We start from the raw sequence: 21,920 nt of genomic DNA on the forward strand, positions 1-21,920 counted from the left end.
CCACAAATCACTTGGCGACACAGTGGTTTTTGGCGCCCCTTAGGCGGTGCAATGGCTGGCTCGTGCCCGCATTTCTGACCGTCGCACCACGTTTGCGACCTCGCATAAGTGGGAAGCCTAAAAAAACAAGAAATAAGAAGCTGAGGAGCTCTTTGGAGAGGGGGGGGGGGAAGGGAGGGGGGCAACGGTTCCGAGAATTTATGTCCAGTTGTCGCTCCGTTTCCGGTCATCCTCGAATTACTCACTACAAACAAACCAGAGCGTGTTGCAGTCTCAAAGAAGGCCTTCGACGCCGCGGCCGCCGCCTTGACATTTCGCGTCTTCGGGACAAGTCCACCCAGCGATTTATGACCCCGCCGCTGCGCTGCCGCTACCGTTCCCGCGCTGCAGCCTGAACACTCAACGCGCCCGGTGCGAAACCACATGGCCCCCGCCCCCCTCGCATGCTTCCGAGAATTCCCAGTTGCCGCCGAAGCGCTAAGCGGTGTCCGCCGCCCCTGGAGAAACACAACAAAATACTCGAAGAAAGTACTTCCATCTGTGGCGCGTCGCGCCCCTTGGCCCCTCTAGGCCGGCTAGTTGACACTCAGTCCGAGCCTTTACAAAAATGAAAGAAAAAAAAAAACAGTGCAAGCAACCCGGCCAATCAGCGGCCCGGTGTGTGTTAGTTGGCCTTCGTATACTGTTGTGACACTCATTTGGAGGCGTGGTTTCTGTGCCATAAAACTGAAGTGTTTGGTGTTTTGGGAGCAAGGAAACTAAAAATTTGAAGTTGGAGACGAGGGCCGGTCGACCGAACAACGTAGCGGGCCGGACAGAAGCAGTCGCTACACGTGATTGGCAAGAGTATAGAACCATCCGTCTAACCGTTTTGTTTGGCGGGAAGCGTGCCGTGTGAAAGTGGCTGTGCTGGGCTGCGCGATCGAGTGGACTGGACACCCATGCAAAGAAACAAGGCAAAGGTATGTGTGGCATCAGTTCTATATATTCAGCTGTTCGTTCAGACCGTAGTTTAGAATTACTCGCTACCAGCAGTCGGTGGAGATGCGTGTTTAAATTCATTCATTTTACCTTTTCTAAGCGTTCTCCGTTCCGGTGGCAATGCAGCCCTGTGGGTAAGCAGGGATCCCGACATTTCGGTGTGGGAGGTTTCGGTGCACGGGATCTCCTAGTCATTGTTTCGACATTTTAGCTTTAATATTGTAATTTCGTCAGTTGATATGATTTTACGTTCGAGAGTTGTATTTACGTCTCCGTTCGCGGAAACGAACGCTAAAACGAGGAGGAGCATCGGCGCGTAAAACACAATTTCGGTAGATGTTAAAAATTAAAGTTGTTACTTTACTTCCGTTGAAACTTTTTTTTTGTTTTAACATTCATGTGAACAACCCTAATACTTTAGTGTTACCGAAGCGCTTGATTTCACTTCACTCAACGCTACAAGACGCTGTCGCTTGTAGTTCCACGGCCGCTGGATGCGCTTTGATCCAGCGGCTGTTAGGGTGCCTGGATGTTCCTCCTCGCCGCCCCTCCGGCGGGCGAGGAGGAACATTCAGGCACCCTAGCGGCCGTGGTAGTTCATTCCTATCTCTCCTTTCCCCCCTCTCCGCCAGCAACTCGGAGAGAGAGGGGAAAAGCGCCGCGCAACGCCACAAACCCAGTGATCGCGCAATGGCTTGGGCGTCAGGATCCCCACAATGTATACGTGTATCAAAACTCTGATTCGTGATTTTATTTGTTGTGCTTTCACTTATACATGTCTCCATATACTTTGTGTGTGTGGGGGGGGGGGGGAGAAGGGTTGTATGCATTAGGTGTGGTTTTTGTAGATATTTCATTTTTCATGCTTTTGTAGATATCCCATTTTTTGTTTATTGAACTATAGCCCCTAATGTCTTTTTTTACAAAAAAATAAATGATGACACCATGTATCAGTTTTCTCAATTTTTTGTCCTACCGTTTCAGCGAACATGTAAAACTTTCTGAGCTCACGCGGGGCACCGATGCCTTCCACCCCCGTCACACTCTCACGACAGATTGGAAAATTGTACGCGTATGCAGTGTGTGCTACGTCAATTCAGCAGTAGCCGCAATCAGTAAAGCCCGCGGGAAAAGGGGATGTAGACAGCTAGAAGGTTAAAAATAAAACAACTAAAATAAAAAATTATCATATATATATATATATATATATATATATATATACATGTGTATTTGCCCCCACCGGGAAATTGAAAACTCTACGCCTATGCTTCGCACTTTTCTGGCAGAAAGTTATGCCTTATTCACTGAGGAAGTTAACAATTACAGACACAATTTCAATTCTACCGCTGCACCGCCTGTTTCATGGCATCATCAATGATGTAATGTAGAAAAGTACTTAAACCTGGTGGTTAGAATGCTGACTCATGCGTCATCCAAACGGCGTAATTCAACAGAAAGTGGAACTGCAGTCACCAACGCACCAGCTGGCTACCTTTGGCCTTCCTCGGTGGTGTTGTGATCTTGTCGGCCACCATTCGTGTGCTCCGCTTAGTTCAAAATGAACGCGTACGTGCCACATTTTGTTACGGTTCATAGTACTCGTTTTGGGAAACATTAGAAATGACTCAGTAGAGTCACGGAAGTGGCGTTGCTTGTGGTAGTCAGGTGGTGTCATCTCAGAAAATCGTGTGATGGTCTGCATGACCTTGGGGTTTCGCAGTGTCGGCCAGTGGTAGTACCTTCTGTATGCGGTATAATTGCCTTCGTGCTTACATCTTCGTCTAGGACTTCTATTGCTTATCCCACCTGTCTTACCACTATAAAAAAAAAAAGTAATTTAAAAAATAGCTCAGCTTTCAAGCTTATAGTAATCCCTATGTGATTTGCGTTTAATTTTGTGGACGCAAGGGACCCTTAATGCATCATAACTCTAGTGTGGGAAAGTAGCTGGTGAGCTGCCTGCCTTTTTTCTGTTTTCCCCATTATATAGCTTATTTCGGTGAAGTTCGCATTAAGAGTGGTGTGAGTGTTATTCCAAGGCAATCGAATGGATGAACCAAACTTTTATTTTCTCTTTATGGCTCCTCTAAACGGGCTGGCAAACCGTTCAAGTGATCCCTGAGGACTTGCCCGCATGTCGTCATAGCCAATGCTAGAAAATTTGTGGGAATGATGATGCAAGGGAAACGGCACTTTCAGATGCACTTTTTTTGTCAGAAACACATGTGAAGTGGATGGAAAAATTCAGAACGTGACCTAGTCATCCTAGACTTTAATCTAACAAGGTTATGAGATGTTTGCAAGTTACGTCATTGACAATTGAGTGTGGACGCTCATCCAAACATGCAAAACAACAATATGCCTTTGCTGTCTCCAAACATTATGCATGCATTGGTTGAAATTATTGACAGGACCTGTGTACCTTTCAAGCCCAACCTGTCTCAGAAAAACTTTCATCAACTGTTGCAGTGCAACAGTGACCAGTTCCCATGCTTCTGGCTTACTCTAAATGTGAAGCATTTTTGCCACCATGATTTCTTCGTTGCTACGTTGTGGTTGGGGCATGTGTGACTGATTAGGAGATGAAAGGCACCGCTCCTGATGAACTTGAGGAGGAGCAGGGTTTCTTTTGATAAAGTTGCGTAACTCGTGAAGGCTTTGCCTTGGAAATTCCCCCCTAGTTTTCTGAAAAGTGTGCCAAACGCTTGCACTGTCACAGGCAATCCACAGGCAGGCGGCCTCGGGTCAGCGGTCAGCCACAGCAGTTGGTCCAGGTGATGGCAGCAGCGGTGGCTCGTTGGCGTCCGAGACCTGCTGCGAGTGCGGACGCTGTTTCCGTGGCCGGCGCCTGCTCCAGTATCACCGCGACTCGGTGCACCGCAAACTGCGGCCCTTCCTGTGCTCCTATTGCGGCCACCGGGCCTCGTCGCAGAGCTCCCTCAAGATGCACCTGCGGCAGCACACGGGCGAGAAGCCGTTTGCATGCAACCTGTGCGAGTACCGCACTGGGGACCACAACTCGCTGCGCCGTCACAAGATGCGCCACTCCGGCACCAAGCCCTACAAGTGCCCCCACTGCCCCTACGCCTGCATCCAGGTGGGCTTTCTCGGGTGCATGTGGAGAGAAAAAAAATCCTCGAATGAACTGCTGGGCTGCTTGCTGCAGAAAACTTTCCCTGATTCTGCATCTTTCCCTGAGGTGCGTCTTTAATGGGCTGCAAAGCCACGCACAGTTCCACAGCAAATATACCGTTACATTATGTAAAAGGGGGCTGGTTGGGAATTCACCAACCGATCTTTACCTGTCGACTGTTCGTTGCAAATCAAGTTTTGGCACAATTTTTGAGAGCTATGTAAATGATATAGCTACCTTTGTTTTTATATTGTTTTTATGGCTGCTGCCCACAAAGGCGCTCCACAAACAAGTGCTGCTTATGATGTCTTGTGCTCATACGCTGTGGGGATGAAACTGGAGTAAGATGAATGCCAGTAATCAAACACGAGGCAGCTGCAATAACATTCAGCATAAGCCCTCCACTGTCGAGCAGTGCTTTCCGTAAAATCTGGTGCTTGTCCCGGAAAAATAGTGCTTTAACTGGGTTGATGTCAGTGCAAAATTATTACAGCATCTCATGCAGGTGCATTCAAGGCAGTCGGCACATTGGCAGCATTCGTGCTGTACACCATAATGCTGTAGTTGAAGCAGGCTTATAGGATGGAGCTCCTGCTGCATGTACTATCGTGATCACACTTAGAAGGACTTGGGAGCACATGGCATTCACTAGTATTAGAGCTCCGTGGCAGCCCGGGGGGAAGCCTGCGTGCATGTGTCATTCATTCGACGCAAGAGTGGCAGCTTGTCCCACACGTCGTGTCATTAGAGTGCTGGCGCATCATCTTCTTTTTTGCGTGCTTGATGATGGCATTTGTGCGAAGTTTAAGTTGCTGTAAAGTGTTAAAACAAAAGCCCTGCAGCTGCCGCCTAGTCAAGCTTTTATGCTTGATGCAGTGACTAAAAATTGATTCTTTGAATTTTATGATGGAGTTATCTTTTTGTAGTCCATGCCCTTGTGCGTAAGCTCAGTTCGTAACTGTACCTGCCACGGTGGCTCAGTGGCTATGGCGTTATACTGCTGAGCACGAGGACGCGGGTTCCTTTCCCGGCCGCGGCGGCTACTTTTCTGATAAAGGCGAAAAGCGGAAATGCCCATGTGTTAGAGATTTTGGCGCACATTAAAGATCGCCAGGTGGTCAAAATTAATCCGGAGCCCTCCACTACGGCACGCCTCATCGCCTGTGTAGCTTCAGCGCGTTAACCCCACAATCAATCACTCAATCAGTCCATGACTGCACTGTGCAAAGGGAAGTCATACTGTGAGTATCATGCTATCTTAGATGAGCACAGCTGGTTCTCCCCTTAAAGGGACACCAAAGGTTGAATGAAATTTTGTTTTAACTGAAAGATGATATGTTACTTCGCTTTTCGGCTTTTGTTCGACAAGCAGCGATGTGTTATTTGCTGAGAAATAAGCAAACAAAGCTGGCATTTCTCTGACCCGCTTCCTTTTCATTTTTTCGGGACGTAGCCATTGCGTCACAAACTAGGAGCGAAGCACCGGCAGTCCCGGTGTGGTCTAAAGCGTAAATGCTGGCAATGGTAGCTTTTACGTTTCAGAGCCATGGCGGACTACGGCACGTTTCTCTGGCCGAGGAGGCTCGCTTGGGCATTTATTATTTTTCACCGATGGAGTGCGAAATGCTTTTAAATGCTCGAGTGGCCGGTGTGCCCGTCTACTCTGGATTCCCAGACCCCATCCAGCCGACTGCCAGCAAAGGCTCTTCTGAAACAACAAGCACCGTTTCGAATGTCGGGCACAGCGTTCCAGGCTCCCGGGTGGCACCGTTCAGGAGGGCACCTTTATTTCACCTTGTCTGGCATTCACAGCCATGTCGTATTATCTTCTCGCGTGCGGTGCCAACTCAGCGTGAAATACACACTCTTCACGGCAGCCATGTCAGCAGTCGTTGCCCGCACTCCCCCTGGTTCAACATAACAAGGGCAGAGCAACATATGCTTTACGGATTATTAACGGCAGCTCGAGGTGAACAGATGGATCGGTCAGCTAACCACTCGTAGTAAGCTTATTTCACAGGTGATTATGTTCAAACTGGGTGCGCCTTACCGGTAGCAACATTTTAACTCTTTCGCTACCGCCGGAAAATTGACCAATTTTAGGGGTCCAAGAAAACATTTTTTTTCCTGGTAAAAAATTGGTTAGGCACTAATTGCAGGAACACAAAATGCAGATTATCTAACGGCCTTTCCAATAACACCAGTTTTTAAAAGGTTTTTATATATCATAGTTGTAAAAAAAAATATCAAAATCAAAATTTTTGTCAAGTTGTCGAAAAAAATGATAAAGAAGGAGTTGTGTATATCAAACCACCGGTAGTAGAAAAAAATTAGAATATAAATTTTGTAGAAAAACATTTCAAAAACACGCCCTAGAAAAAATGTCGACTTGCGCGGAACAGTTTGTCAGATATAAAAAAAAATGTTAGCATGCACGGTGCTCGTGTCATGCGGTGAAGCCCAACCTCCAATTCAAAATGTGCAATTTCGGGTGGTTTCCTGGAATAAATCTGGCGGTTTGTCATTATCAGAGGCACCAATTTGCCCCCACATAACGTAAAAACATCTTGTCAATGGATGACTTTGCATTTACAGCGAGCACAATATTTGGCACAAGCACGCGATGCAGAAAAAAATGGATGAAGTTGGAAACGGAACGCCGTGGCTGATGCATGTTGTCGTTCACGGTCAGTTATCTCTCAAAACATAAAGCTGAGCTTTATTATCATCTTCTTACCCGCAATTGTAGCCTTGCTCGCAAAAATGAGGTACAATGAGCTAGAATCGTGCCCTGCGAACTTTGGCCGAGTAGCAGTTGTGCGATGAAAAAGATCAGCACAACGAGCCTCCTCTATTGCAGCGCCACCTAACATTTTTCAAATGAAACAGTACAAAAACTTATCGGAGACTCCGTCCAAATAGACAGTTCAACTAAGCAGCAACATTAGACACCCGGATATACCCTCGCATGGAAACGAAACTGGAAGGCGAACAGCTGGCAGTGTAAGGCCGGTTTGAAGCGCTGTCCTCGGCGGAACAGATATCTGGCAACTGGGTGTGATCTTTTGACTTGCATCTGAAGTTCTTATCGCAGAAATCGGGTTAGGGTAGGGGGAAATCAGGAGCGGCGTGCTTTGTTCGAGGATCAGTCGTGGACGCTCCAGGCGCCATGGCAGGTAGCCTTGAAGTTGGGTAACTGCGTAGTAGTGCTAAATATGAATTTCGCGATGCAGAAACGAAACCGAAACTGCTGTAAACTGTTTGCGAATGGTCCTGGGGTAAGTAGAACTACCACAGTACTTAGAACAACGTGCGCAAAGGCAATAAAACTGCCTAAAATCATAAAGTAGCTTTGCAACCAGGCACTGCTTGACATTTTCAGCCGATTTCTGGGATTATTACTGTCAGAGCGCGAACCTGACGATTGAAAATCGTTTGCTAGTTCCTCATTCACGCCCTGATAGCAAAAAATTCCCGCGCCTTCCCGCGAGGGGAACACGAGTAAATGCAGAGCATTGGGGCCTCAGTACTGGTTGAAGGCAGTGTTGCTTCCATCGCTTCTTTCGTGATGCTGGAGTAGCAGACACGAGTAAACGTGGGAGCGAGCGTCAACCAAGGAAGGAAGGAGCAACGCAGTGACTGAAGCACGAGCGACCGCTAGCGGCTTTATATTTCAAGCGCGCGCAGTAGAGGGAGAGCGGTACGGGGGGGAGAGCGCGCATGCGCAAGCAGCGCGCGCTCTTCTACGCCCCACCGCGCTGCTATCACGCACCTGTTACGCCGAGACACGGGCGGACTGGAGGAGCTGCGAGCACGCACTTTCATATGAAAGTGCGCGCCCGCCGCTCCTCCAGCCCGGCCGAGACCGCGATGGAGCGTTCCGGGGGTGACGAGCGAACGGGCTGACTACGACGCATGCGCGCACCTGCTGCGGACGCGGAGCTGTGGACGCCGTCCGATGCAGGAAGAGGCGAGGCTAAGAAATGCTCTGCATTTAAAAACAAGCGCTGGTGCACAGTAATTACGAGTTGCACGCATTCTTCGTTGGTGGCCGTGACGCGCGATGACCACGCCCCTTTTCCACACCCAGGTGATTCAAAAGCGTGTCAAAAATCACGTTTCCGTAGCAAAAATGAAAACAAAACTGATTTTGAAAGGCCATTTTCTGATCAAACTCCGAACAGCTTTACTTGTTCGAGAAACGCCTGGAACGCTATGAAAAGGTGCTCCCAAAAGTATCGATCAAATTGATCGATTTTGATAGGCGCGGTAGCGAAAGAGTTAAATAAAGTTTTACTGCTACTGCTACTCCTCCTCCTCCTGTGTGCACGGAGAACGGGAGATTGGAAGCTCAGGCGGCTCGCTTAGCCACCTGCAGTGCATCTTGTTCGTTTTGCAAATTCTAATGAGGGCACTTCAGCCGTTCCCTGCCGTGTGTATTGCTTGCAGAAGCTTGGGTGCTCATCGTGGTAGGTTATCGACTTTGCTAATTGCGCACCACTGCTTTTGAAAAACAAAGCAGGATGGCTGACTGAATAATGAGGGAAGAAGCCTGCCTCGCAGTGTATAAAAGCTGTAGTCTTTGTTTTTTTAGATACAATGAGCTTACGAAAAGCTTTGATTAACGTTTATTTCACGTGCTCAACCACTTGGGAACTGTTTATTTCAGGGAAAGGTCTATAGATACCTCTCCAGTGAGCTCTCGCCATTCACCACTTTTGTGACGTCACAAACTGTAGTACCCAAGTGCGTATGGGGCGTCGTCCCCTGTTTTCACATTTCTGGCATTTTTGGCCTTATTAAGCAACTCACAGTTGTGAGAATGGTATATTGAGATTCTGGGCACCATAATCCGTCGATACAGGTCAACTTGTTTCCACCCTTTAGTGTCCCTTTAAAGCAGTCCATCTTTTTTTTATTGTTGAAACTAATATAACTTCAGGACCGAAGATAAAATGCGCGCTTGCCACCCTTGTCACAGTATCTGCTGCTTCCCACATAAGTAGCATAAAATAAACTAGGAATACAGCATGAAATCGGGCAATATATTCTCAATTTATGGAACAAAGCCGAAGAAGCTGAAGCTTGTGGGCTGTGCATGGCACGGCACACAAAATGTAGGCCGAGAGTAAGTTTTGTGGAGGCAGAGTTAGTGGTGTGTCGTTGCTCCAGTTTTGTTGACAACTGCTGCTGTTCTTTGGGGTGGTGACTTGTAAATGTTGTGGAAAAAAAAGACGTGTCAGCTTTAAGTTTAAGACAGTCCCACTCTGTGGGCCTTCTGTTGCAGAGTAAATGAAAGCAGCCCTGGCACATGTGCAATTGCTGCTTTCACCCTGCTTCAAACATTTACACAAATATCAGTCAATTCCTTCTGTGCCTATTGTAATTGGTGCAGGTAACTTTGACGGAGGTAATTTTTCACAATGCTCGCCATGTAAACAGAAGCGAGGTCCTGCTGGAACATCATCCTTGCTCCAGACATAGGATTTAGGGGCTGTGTTGAGAATGGTGCAGTAGCTTGATGCTGTCAGCCTGCTGCAGATCCTGCGGAGAGGTTCAAGGCCGTGCTTTTGAATGACGCCCCAGGGCATCGCCTCCTGTATTTTTTCAGTGCCAAACACATCGCCCGCTTTGGAATGGGAGTGACGGGGACGCCTTTTTCGGCCACATGTAAGGTGGGGCCTCGAGCTTAACCAGGACCACCGGTTGTGTCCCCAATCATATCTTAATTTGAGAGCGGCTTGCGCCTGGTTGCCAAGAGAACCGATGCTTGAGACCGCCGAAGTAACAATGCTCTGGCCAGTGATACAAAACTCAGCGTCATGGCAAAGCACGTTTTGCCTACGTTGCCGCTTTCCACCATGCATCGCCCCAAGAGTAACCGGTCACGTGACTAGAGCACTGGGAAGGCTAGCAATTGGGGGAGGGTGGCAGGAGTAGAAGGAAAGGGCTTGGTTGGCCACTCGAGGGTGATGCGTTTGGCATTGGAAAAATACGGGAGGTGGTGGCCAGGGGTTCATCAGGGTTACATGTAGGTGGGGTCGTGCCTGTACAGAAGAAACGTTTAAACATTCAAGCACCCCAAGTTGTTTTGCGCAAGAGCAACACTTCGTCATTATCATGTCCCCAGTGCAATTAAACAGAATGACAATACGGAAATTGGGAACAAAAGTAACGTAGTGGAAATGACTGAAAGTAAGATGCTGCTGCAGGGAACCCTGCAGCGATGCCACAGATATAGGATGCAATAATGTTGTAAGAAAATTAGCTGGGTGTAGAATAAATAAGTTGTTGCAAAAAGTCTTACCCGGCACTGCGGAATCATCACACACGAACCTGTCAGACATACCTGTTAGGAAATGTTGATGTGTCTAAAAAGACATGTTTACAATTCTCCATTGTCCATGAGGCGTGTGTAACGGCAGACAGAAATCTTGTCTGTTGGTTTGGAACAGTGAAGGACGGCTTCTGGGCAGCCATGTTGCTGCGTAGACTCGCGGTCCTCAGCTATGGACAAATTGATGTGTCGAACACAAGGGGCCTCTCATAATATCTTGATGCTCGCGGACAAGAATGGTTCTGCACAGCAGCGATGCAGATGTAAGGGTCGTTCTTGTCAGTGACCACTCATTGAGGATGCTCTCGGAAAGCATCCCGAATACGGGCTTGCAAGACGCGTGTGGTAGTTTTAAGAGGTCCACTCACACGTGCTCAAAATCGTTCACTGAGAATGGCCTTTCTCGGGGAGTTAGTACACAGTGTGATGCTCATCTTTGCCAACTGTAGCCTTAGTGAGTGCCCCAGGTGTTAGCAGTGGAAACAAGTGCACACCTAAAAGCTTTCAGGCCAATCAAGTGCTGTTGAAGCAGGCATTGTTCTGTGATGCCAGACTAGCTATACTGTCTCAGCATAAAATGTGCTAAGTGTTCTCACACATGTCAAAATTTGCATGCTTTTACTGTCGTTCCAAGCAGACACAGTCTGTTTAATCTTGTTTCTTACGCAAGCTTCCACACAACAAAGGGTGCTGAGTAGAGGGCAGAAGGGTGAATTGATTGATTGTAGGGTTTAACGTGCCGACGCAATGCAGGCGATGAGGCGGGCCGTAGTGGAGGGCTCCGGATTAATTTTGACCACCTGGGGATGTTTAACGTGCACCGATATCTCGTACACACGGGCGTTTTTTTTTTTTTTCCCCATCAGAAAAGGGGCCGCCGCAGCCAAAAATCGAAGTGCAACGCCTTAAGTGCAACGAAGTGCTACCAAAGTGCAACGCCTTAGCCACTAAGCCACTGCAGCGGGTAGAAGGAAGGTGAATCTGCGATGCCGTGTGGGTGTCCAGCACGTACATTTGTAAGGTGCCTGTTGGTCCCCCAATGCGCCATTAGGCTGTTCTGATTGTACCGAATGCCACTTGCTTTTGTGTTCTCTTCAAGTGTGATGATAGTACCTGCTGCAAGGCAGCACAAGCTGTAAGCAACATGCTTGTAGCATCTTTTTTTTTTTTTTTAGTGTGTTCCTTGCATGTACAGTAGAATATCATTAATTCGGCTCCCGTTAATTCATAAATTTGGATAATTTGTCATTCCCACACCCTCCCTTCAAAAATGTACATAGCCCTATGGCATCAAACATTCGCTAATTTGACACAAAATTGCCCGCGGCAGTGCAGCGCGAGGCTTCTGAAAGCAGGAGCCCATAGCGCCAGAAGAGGAGGAGGACAATATGGCATTCATTGGCCCCTGTTTCTCTCTGAAATACAGCTTGCCGACTATGTTGCAATTAATGAAAGCGTTGTTGTCGCCGGCCAGTTGACCTATAATGACATCATCAACGCTGCCTTCGGTGCAGCAGATGAGGCGTCCGACAAAAAAGACCTGTGCAATGTGCTATGCCCAGTGCATCAGATCGCAAAAGAAGCCACAGATGCTCTCGCTGTTCTAGAGGAGTTTTGCTACGATGTTCCAGGCAATGTGCTTGCACTAGACGGATTGTCGCATGCCCACAAACTACCTATAGTCCTTTCCGCTCAGCTGTCGGCAAAAAACCAAGAAGCATCGCGGACTTCTTCTCCAAGTAAAAGTATGGCATAAAAGAATTAAAAAGGGGCATTTTTGTTATCCATTCGATAATTGGACATTCGGATAATTCAGACATTTTTTTCACTCCCTTGAGATCCGTATTAACGAGGTTTCCTGTAGTATGTAGCTTTTTGATGTAACCGCTGACACCACGAAAGCTGGGCAGGACGAGAACAATTAAAAAAGGCGCAACCCTGTCCAGTTTGTGCAATGTTGATTTCGTGGTGATTGGTATCTGACTAGCCCACTTTCTCCCCTTTTACTGATAACCACTGATGCTGTAGGAATTTTTTTATACCTTTATTCTCAAGCCTTACCTCTCAGCAATGGGACAGCTCAACCTAGGATTAAGAAATACTGATTTGTTTTAAACATGTGAGATGAAATGGTTTATCTTCTATTTGACATTCCTGTAGCTTGCACAAAAAGCCATCACATTTGGTTTCAATTATGCTGTATTTTTTGTTGTTGGTTTTCTTGCTGGCCACTCTCGGTTGTTTGCATTAACAACAGGAAAATGTGGCCTGTAATTAATAAGCTTGCACATTCAATTGGGCTCTACAGATGGTGTTTTTCTCTTTCCTACATGCAGTCGAGCACGTTCAAGAGCCACCTGCATCGGAAGCACCCTGGCCAAAGCGACAGCTTGCTCTTTGCGTGCCCCCTGTGTTCATTCCGGACTGTGCGCGAGGACAACTACAAGGCCCACCTTTTTGACCACAGCACTTCCGAAGCACACTCATCGCATAACGGGGCCCCCGTGCAGGCCTCTGCAGGGGCACCCCTCACGTTGGGGGACCTTGTGGGCTTTGCACCGCAGTCGGCCTCGTGAAGGGCCCCGCTGCCTGTCAGCTCGGGTCCACTGGTGAGTGGGGTGTGGATGACGAGACGGGCTGTGCCTGGGAATACCTGTAAAACAGAAAGCTGTTGTGTTAAAGGACCTGACAGACCTGATTGGGCAGTGGCCTGACAGCACAAAGCAGCGAGACATGAATGGGATTTGAAACAAGAAATGTCGCATTTACGGAGTTAATTGCTCATTACCAGGTTTAAACCCCAACAAACTGCACTGTTTAATGCGAAAGCCTTGGTTGACTCGATCGGGCTAAAATCCAGTGTCCCTCTCATACATATGGCACATGAATAGACCGACAGCTCAAAGATTGAAAAGAGTTTAACTCTTTTGCTACCGCCGGAAAATTGACTAATTTTAAGGGTCCAAGAAAACATTTTTTTTCCTGCTAAAAAATTGGTTATGCACTAATTGCAGGAACACAAAATGCAGATTATTTAATGGCCTTTCCAATAACACCAGTTTTTAAAGGTTTTTATATATCATAGTTGTAAAAAAAATATCAAAATAAAAATTTTTGTCAAGTTGTCGAAAAAACTGATAAAAAAGGAGTTGTATATATCAAACCACCAGTAGTAGAAAAAAATTAGAATATACATTTTGTAGGAAAACATTTCAAAAACACGCCCTAGAAAAAATGCCGACTTGCTCGAAACAGTTGGTCAGATATAAAAAAAAAATGTTAGCATGCACGGTGCTCGTGTCATGCGGTGAAGCCCAACCTCCAATTCAAAATGTGCAATTTCGGGTGGTTTCCTGGAATAAATCTGGCGGTTTGTCATTATCAGAGGCACCAATTTGCCCCCACATAACGTAAAAACATCTTGTCAATGGATGACTTTGCATTTACAGCGAGCACAATATTTGGGACAAGCACGCGATGCAGAAAAAAATGGATGAAGTTGGAAACGGAACGCCGTGGCTGAGGCTTGTTGTCGTTCACGATCAGTTATCTCTCAAAACATAAAGCTGAGCTTTATTATCATCTTCTTACTCGCAATTGTAGCCTTGCTCGCAAAAATGAGGTACGATGCGCCAGAATCGTGCCCTGCGATCTTGGCCGAGTAGCAGTTGCGCGATGAAAAAGATCAGCACAACGAGCCTCCTCTATTGCAGCGCCACCTAACATTTTTCAAATGAAACAGTACAAAAACTTATCGGAGACTCCGTCCGAATAGACAGTTCAACTAAGCAGCAACATTAGACACCCGGATATACCCTCGCATGGAAACGAAACTGGAAGGCGGACAGCTGGCAGTGTAAGGCCGGTTTGAAGCGATGTCCTGGGCGGAACAGATATCTGGCGACTGGGTGTGATCTTTTGACTTGCATCTGAAGTTCTTATCGCAGAAATCGGGTTAGGGTGGGGGGAAATCAGGAGCGGCGTGCTTTGTTCGAGGATCAGTCGTGGACGCTCCAGGCGCCATGGCAGGTAGCCTTGAAGTTGGGTAACTGCGTAGTAGTGCTTAATATGAATTTCGCGATGCAGAAACAAAACTGAAACTGTTGTAAACTGTTTGCGAATGGTCCTGGGGTAAGTAGAACTACCACAGAACTTAGAACAACGTGCGCAAAGGCAGTAAAACTGCCTGAATCATAAAGTAGCTTTGCAACCAGGCACTGCTTGACATTTTCAGCCGATTTCTGGGATTATTACTGTCAGAGCGCGAACCTGACGATTGAAAATCGTTTGCTAGTTCCCCATTCACACTCTGATAGCAAAAAACAAGCGCTGGTGCACAGTAATTACGAGTTGCACGTATTCTTTGTTGGTAGCAGTGACGCGCGATGACAACGCCCCTTTTCCATGCCCAGGTGATTCAAAAGCGTGTCAAAAATCACGTTTCCTTTGCAAAAATGAAAACAAAACTGATTTTGAAACGCCATTTTCTGATCTAACTCCGAACAGCTTTACTTGTTCGAGAAACGCCTGGAACGCTATGAAAAGGCGCCCCCAAAAGTATCGATCAAATTGATCGATTTTGATAGGCGCGGTAGCGAAAGAGTTAAGCAGTGGTTGAACACAAAGTATGTATCAACAAAAAAAAACTGTTTCAAGCTACTAGAACTCCTGGCATGACTCATGCTTGTCCACACTGTTCAGTGCAAAGGAAAGGAATGGCGTACTTGAGGCACAATATAAGTACCTAAGTGAGAGTACCAGCATTCTTTTGATTAAGAATACTCATTGGAGTGGTTTTTCCAATAGCAAATGAAAAAAAAAAAAAAAAAGGGAGGGGGGGGGGGTAAACAAGGCATCAGTGACGGGCCAGATCAAAGCAAACACTAAAACAAGACGCCCTCCTATCCCACAAAAAAGGTGGAATGAGAGGGTGTCTACATGCGGACAAAAAAAAAACGGGAAGGAAAAGGGATGATTATAACGATAGTGAGAGGGCATGTTGGGCAATTGTGCACTAGTGCTCTTGCATTCACTGCATCATAAGGAGTGTTTAGGTGACCTCATTATTTTTATTGTTGCCAGCATGGAAATTTCACCTTGTTTGAGGCTCAATAGCCATGAACCCTGACTAGATGTGTACTGGAAAATGTCCCCGAAAGAACGGGACGGTGAGATTGATTAGACTGTACTAAACTCATAAAAGAGAGGAATGAAAAAAGAAAGTGCGTTTATGTTATTGCTTTCCTAGAATAAATGCGCATAAGGTACCTCTAAGATTCTTTGGTTCCTTGATTTGTACATGCTTGTCTTTTTACAGAGCATTAAGTTGTTGAGTAATTCAGCGAAGCTGTGCGAAATGAAACTGGAAGCACACAGTAACCATGTTTATCTTTTTCTGGTCACCTTTGGTCGCTTGTCGTAGCCGGTGAGCAGATTTCGTTACAAGAATGGAGCAAATTGATGTGTAGCCTGTCCGGCATGCGGGAAGAGCAAAAATGACTTTGCCCCGTTTCTGCCATACGTATGTACGGTCAAGGTGCTGTAGCTCATGTGGCTGTAGCTAGGGTCATTGCAAGAGCTCTTCCTTTTCTTTTTACCTGGCATAGATGGTGCTAGCTTTTTTTTTTTGGTGCTGTATGTGAGTGTAAGTTAATGGATTTCACGAGCAGGCAGCACTTTTTAAGAGTTGGGAGTCAGAAGTGCAGCAAAGATGTTCACCTTGGACTGTGTTCAATGCTTTGCAATTGTGAAAAAACCTTTTGCTCACATGATGCAAGGTAGTCCCTTAATAGTCAGAAGGTGGAAAAACAAAGCCTGCAACAAAAGTCAGGGAAGGTGCCTAATGGACGCCGTTACACTGTTCCTGTATTTAAGTGTACAGCACTTGTGTCACTTGATGCTTCTGGTGTGGTACTCGGCATATGCTACCAGTTGTTGTATATGAATGTCTTCTTAACAACCTGTATATGATTACATGATCCTTTAAGCTCGCTTCTTCATCAGTTATCATGGTAACAGCTAGTAACTAATGTGTTGGTTGTGTTTCATCTGAATTTCTCCGGCATTTGGTGGTTTGCATCGTAGTCATTTCTAGTCAGTCTGTGGATCTCTGTCCTTTTAGTGTTTTACAAAAGGACTGGCTTTCCTCACTTTTTTGCCTTGTTATCAAAAGCCCCACTAAAATCATGGCTTTATTTTCTGACTTTCTTCATATCTGATCATCTGGCATGTGATTTGCTCGAACACATATGGCGCTGACGACTAGCCCTTTGAGTATTATTCACTTGTTAATTGGGCTGCCTTGTGCTGTCATTGTCCAGCGTTCTTCAGCTTGTCTGCCCCGTACGTAAAAAAAATGCAAGGCTTGTTCTTTTACGGGGCTTTTGGTTCACTTATTTCAGCTGTGCTTCCTCCTAAAACAGCATGCCAACCACTTGCAATTACTGCGAAGTCATTTGTAATTCCACTGTTTGCAAGCTAATGTTGTACACACCTGCTCGTTTAGGGGCAGACGGCAGGCCTCGTTTAAAGTTCTGTACTCGTCTTAGCTCAAAAGGAGAGTGCACTCTCATGCTCTGCTCACTCCACAATTTCCCTCCTTGATGCTCTCGCTGATACTGAAGAGAGCTCAGATTACTAAAAAAAGGATAAGTTGATGTGGCTACAAATAAAAAAAAAAAAGGAAAGGGGTGGGTGTTAAAGCAGTTAATTGTTTATTTTATGAGGGCATTTAAATCCAATGATTTCAATTTAAGTTAATTTCGCAGTCACACTTTACCTCTTTGAGTCAGTTCCACGTTATAACTAGCCTTACAACACCATGCTGGAATTTTGGCTGTGGTATTGTGGTGCTACTCGTGATTTCACTGGCTCAAGATGACACTACTGTAGTTATTTTAATTGGTATAAATTGGCTTGTCAAGCTCGGGAGCATTGTTGTTACTTCAATTAAAATAGTTTTCTTTTGAGTCTAAAGGAACATGCTGAATTGTGCATTGATGAAAGGTCACTAGTTGCCTAAATTTTTCATTAGAAAACTGAACATAAAATTAACTCCTGCATAGGCAATAACTGCAGATTTTCCAGAAACATTTGTGCTCCATATATCACTTTTTTCTTTTTTTTACCATTAGTTATAACCCTTGAAGTCACAAAGTCATATAGCCCTACTTGTGTTCACTCAGGTTTTCTCCTTATAGAGTTAAGGTGGGGCTGAAGAAATTCAAACAACGCCGGCAGTATGCGGCGGGCACTAAATATAAAGCTAAATATATAAGCACAGGCAGCTTTCACTGAAATGAAATATTACTTCTTGCAAAACTTTTGGTTCAGTTGTGATTTAGTCTGTTCTTTCACCTGTGGCGGGAGAGGGGAAGTTCTTTTTATTCCTTCTCCCCCAGTTTTATAGTTACTGCTCCTTTTCATATCTCATGCATGGGTAGCTGTGCCAGTGGCACGGTTGCAATTCCATTTGCAGATCATGCTGTGTTTACTGTTCATCATGCAGGCCATGCTGCATTCATTGTTAACCACCCCTATTTTTGTTCGTTGGTTTCTGTTCGCAGTAAGTCCAAGGTAACCACTTCATTGCAGATCGCTTATGCGTACTGCAGTTCCTGTGGTACCTTTATTTGCTCTGTTGTAAGGGAACGAGCCCAACAGTGGTCACCGCTGGCATCACTAAAAAGCTTATTTGTGACTCTAGTTACTACAAGGGCACCTTGTTCTGATAGCATAGCTATCGTGCTGCAGCAGCCGGTAGCGCAGTCGGGCAGAATAACTTGGGACAGGCCCCTTGAAGCTTGAACTGTGACAACGTATGTTAAAGGTAAATTGGGGCACTATTCTCCCCTGGCATGGTGACTTTCCCACAGCTCGTCGGGGCCTGGAGGTGTAGGCTTTTTTTGTGTTGTTACCTCTTGTTTTTACTGTGTTTGTGTGTGTGTGCGCATGTACGTGTATTTTACCACTCTGACCATGACTGCCCGTCACACACGGGGTAGCCCCATCAGGTCACATTTGTGCAGGTCACTGCTGGAAAAAGGTTCAGTGAAAAATTAAGGAACTTTTGCTTTGTGCTCATTTTTCTTTAAGTGGCTATTTATGTTTGATCTGCTTATGGAGCCTGGTACCATTTTTCTTATTCTGCTGCCTCATTAGTAAGTACTGTCAACAAGGTTTGAAACTGAACTGTTTGAAAAATATTACCAGACTTGCACTAACAGACTCCTAAGAAGTGACACACTTTCATTGGCCTGTTCTGCTAGTTGAAGGTGGCAAAAAATAATAACAATAACTGGTGGAGTCCTTGTCACAATGTAGCTTTGCAAGATGGGGAATGCAAAGTGGTGACTTTCAGTGGGGGTTTTAACATATTTGCATCATTTATTAGCAGTCGGCGCTATAGCCCGCTGTGCTTTGTGTATAGCTTTGGTCGTCTTGCTGATTTTGCATGTTTTGCTGAATGGTGACTGGCTGACTCACATTTGCTTTTAGGAAGATAAGCTGGCTGTGCTAGAACATAAGTGCTTACATTTTTTTCACTGTGCGTAATGTATAATGTGTTCATGTCGGTGGGCTGACCAATGGCAGGGCAAAGCTAAAACGCTTAATTTGTCTTTTGGCTCGACACGGTTGACACCGAACTGCTTCTTCTGGTTGACAAGAGCACGGCGTGATGTTTTTATCATACTGAAATGCAGTTCACAGCTAAAAGGATTTGTGTACTTTTGGAGAAGCATTTTGCCGTCCCACCTTGTGCTCGCAAGCCTGCGTGGAGAGCACCGTCAATTTAGCAGGGCGACTGAGGCGTTGTGGTCGACAATGCTATAGGCCGAGGAAGAAAACTGCTTGGTGGTGAGAAAACTCAAGTGAGCAGCAATTAAAAGCAGGGCTTACTATCCCTGTTGAACCAGTCTTGTCAGCTTCACCATGTGCACACCCTGTGCAGTGGCAGTGAACAGTCGACAGTGCTCCGACATGCACAAACCTGACATTTATGCCCCAGATGTTTATGCCCTTTGTTAGATGCTTTTTTTTTTATATACCCATGCAAAAAGATGGGTTTGCATCTGCTGGAAAACCCGGGGTGCTGTTTCTGAAATAACTGGGGAACATGAAAACTAGGACTCCGGTCAGACGTTTTTTCTAATTGACTCCAAGGATGTGTCGCATGCTTACCGCCAAACAAATGGGCTCCAGAAACACGTGATAAATTTTAGAGGCAATGAGAAAAGACTCTGACCCTAATTTTTCTGTTCCCTACTCCCTGTTATGTCAAAAACAGTTCCCCCCCCCCCCCCAAGTTCCATTATTTGATGAAACCTCAGTCAGTAATAGAAAAGCCGGAAAATTTTTTAAAAATTATTTCAGGGCTTGAATAACACATTCCGTAATTATGTCTTATGTTTTTATCCCCCAAATTTTTTTCTATTATGTTATACAGCAAATACAGACAAAATGATCAAACTTGACGTGCGCTTTTTGCGCTTTTTTGCACTGAGGAAAACAAAAGCACAGTGCAGATTTTTAAGTGGGCTGCTCTGACATTTTGTTTTGTTTCTTGGCACTTTGTGTTTGAATACTTCGAAATTCTACTGTCAAATTTTTAGTGATGGCAGCTGCTAATTGTTTTTGGCTTCAGCAAATGTGGTAGAGGCCATAATCATGGTGAGATGCCCGAGATCAAGGAGCTGTTAGGTGGTTTCTGAAACTGGTCCCTTGTATTGTCAGAGAGCTTATTGTATTCTATAGAATTAATAGAAAAATGCTCTGACCAATCAAACAACGGCAAGAACAGCAAACTGTCTTTTCCAACCTAACCAAGCACTGTTGTCATTAGTAGTGCAGCTGATTGGTCTCAGTCATGGAGAAAGAAGCATACAGGTGGCAAAACTGCACTGTGTTGAGTGACAACATGAAACAAAAAAACTTGACGGACGCACTGAAGAGCAGCGGTACTGTACAGTTATAACTTACACGATGTGTTTGAGTAAACTATAGTATAGTATGCCTCCAACTTTCACCACGTCAGATGGAGCAGTGGAATGGGGTATCTTTGCTGCTGCAATACCAGCATGCAGCATGAGCTAGTGAAGTCACAGAGGTCAAGATGAACTGATGCAACAGAGGAGCTGTAGTGGACTGTTTCAGTGCGTGTTGATGAGCTCTTCTCTGGGGGGTAGGGAGAATTGCATACAACGTACCTAGTGGCAGTCTTCAGTTATTGGGTCAGCATAGTGTTCAAGTGTGTGTGCACAGTGCACAGGTTCACATAGTGCTTCCTGGGCCAGTGTCGGCGAGGAAGATGTGATCAAAGCAAGGGATGGGGAAAGGGAAGAGCAAGGGTACATCCCCGACACAGATGAAGGAGATAGATGGGTGGTAGAAAGAACAGGTCTTCTGTGACAGAGAGCTCCTGTGTGCTTCTTTCTCTGCAGTGAAATCTGCGTGTGCTTCATGGGCCATTTATTGCTGCATGAAAACTGAGATTTAAATTTACTGTGCGCTGAGAAGCAAATATTACACAACGTACACACCATAGTGATGGCATACGCAGTGCTGTGCAAGAAAGAGAAAGGGAGAGAGGGTTTCCCCCCAAAAGGGCAGAAAAATTTACTTAAGCTTCTGAGGGCAGTGTGAATGCTGGCGCCAAGGTACAGCCTCTTGTTTAGAAGTGCATAAGAATCTATCATATTCTTCAGCTATTTATTGATCTGTTGATTGATACACTATCGGCTTCCCTGAAAAGGTTTGTCTGCTTCTGTGCTGTAACAGTGCTTGAACACATTCAATGTGGTTGGTTGCAGGTTGATAACGCTGGGTGCTCTTGAGCTAGTGATTTATTGATTCTGACATGCTTTACCTAGTCGTTTGTACAATTGAATTGTGATCCAGATAAGTGCCTTTGAATTATTATCATTAAATTGTGGTGACATGTCTTTTTTGTGTCATTTATCTTTTTTTGTCACTGTTGGCGTTTGTTGAAAACTCGTATAGGGGGCCCATTATTTATGCAGCACATCAATAGTGTCTTGCTTAGTGAAATTTGTTGGGCATTTATTACTTGCACATTCAATTATGTGCCAACTTTCTCTGAACGAGGAGTAGATGTTAATTGTTTCTCGCTGTTGGCTTTGTAATGCAAAAGCAATGATTGGCCCCTCGAGCAAAAAAGCCAGCGTCAGAAGCAGCAAAATAGCACCTAGCCACGTCACTGCAAAGCGTTCTGTAGTGCGTGTTTCGCATTAATAAGGCACAGGAAAAGGACTGCACTGCTAGGCAACACGTGGGCATATACAGAGCCACATGTAAAGCAGTGTGTGCATCAAGCACGCACCACACTTCCCTCACCCAGCACTGCAACAGGCGTCAAACGAGCTAGGCCACTCTGTGAAGCATAATTCTCAACAATATTGTCCAAGTGATTCTGGTTTACAGCCAACATGCTAATGTAGAAATTCTAAACAA

At 45.7% G+C, this 21,920-nt stretch overlaps 1 protein-coding gene across 2 annotated transcripts in view; it reads left to right on the forward strand.

Annotated features, from left to right (window-relative positions):
• The window catches only part of LOC144154803 (uncharacterized), a 40,478-nt gene extending 19,087 nt beyond the window's left edge, over nt 1–21,391 (forward strand). For both annotated transcript variants that reach the window (XM_077685914.1, XM_077685906.1), the window contains exons 5-6: nt 3,701–4,078; nt 12,788–21,391. In XM_077685914.1, the coding sequence (XP_077542040.1) occupies nt 3,701–4,078; nt 12,788–13,027 (618 nt within the window). In that variant the 3' untranslated portion in view covers nt 13,028–21,391. The remainder of the gene's footprint in view (nt 1–3,700; nt 4,079–12,787) is intronic.
• The last annotated feature ends 529 nt before the right edge of the window (nt 21,392–21,920 follow it).

The sequence above is a fragment of the Haemaphysalis longicornis genome, unplaced genomic scaffold (genome assembly GCF_048455015.1).
Source record: "Haemaphysalis longicornis isolate Haplotype H1 unplaced genomic scaffold, Haemaphysalis longicornis Haplotype H1 scaffold_1, whole genome shotgun sequence".
In the NCBI taxonomy this organism is placed as follows: Eukaryota; Metazoa; Arthropoda; class Arachnida; order Ixodida; family Ixodidae; genus Haemaphysalis; species Haemaphysalis longicornis.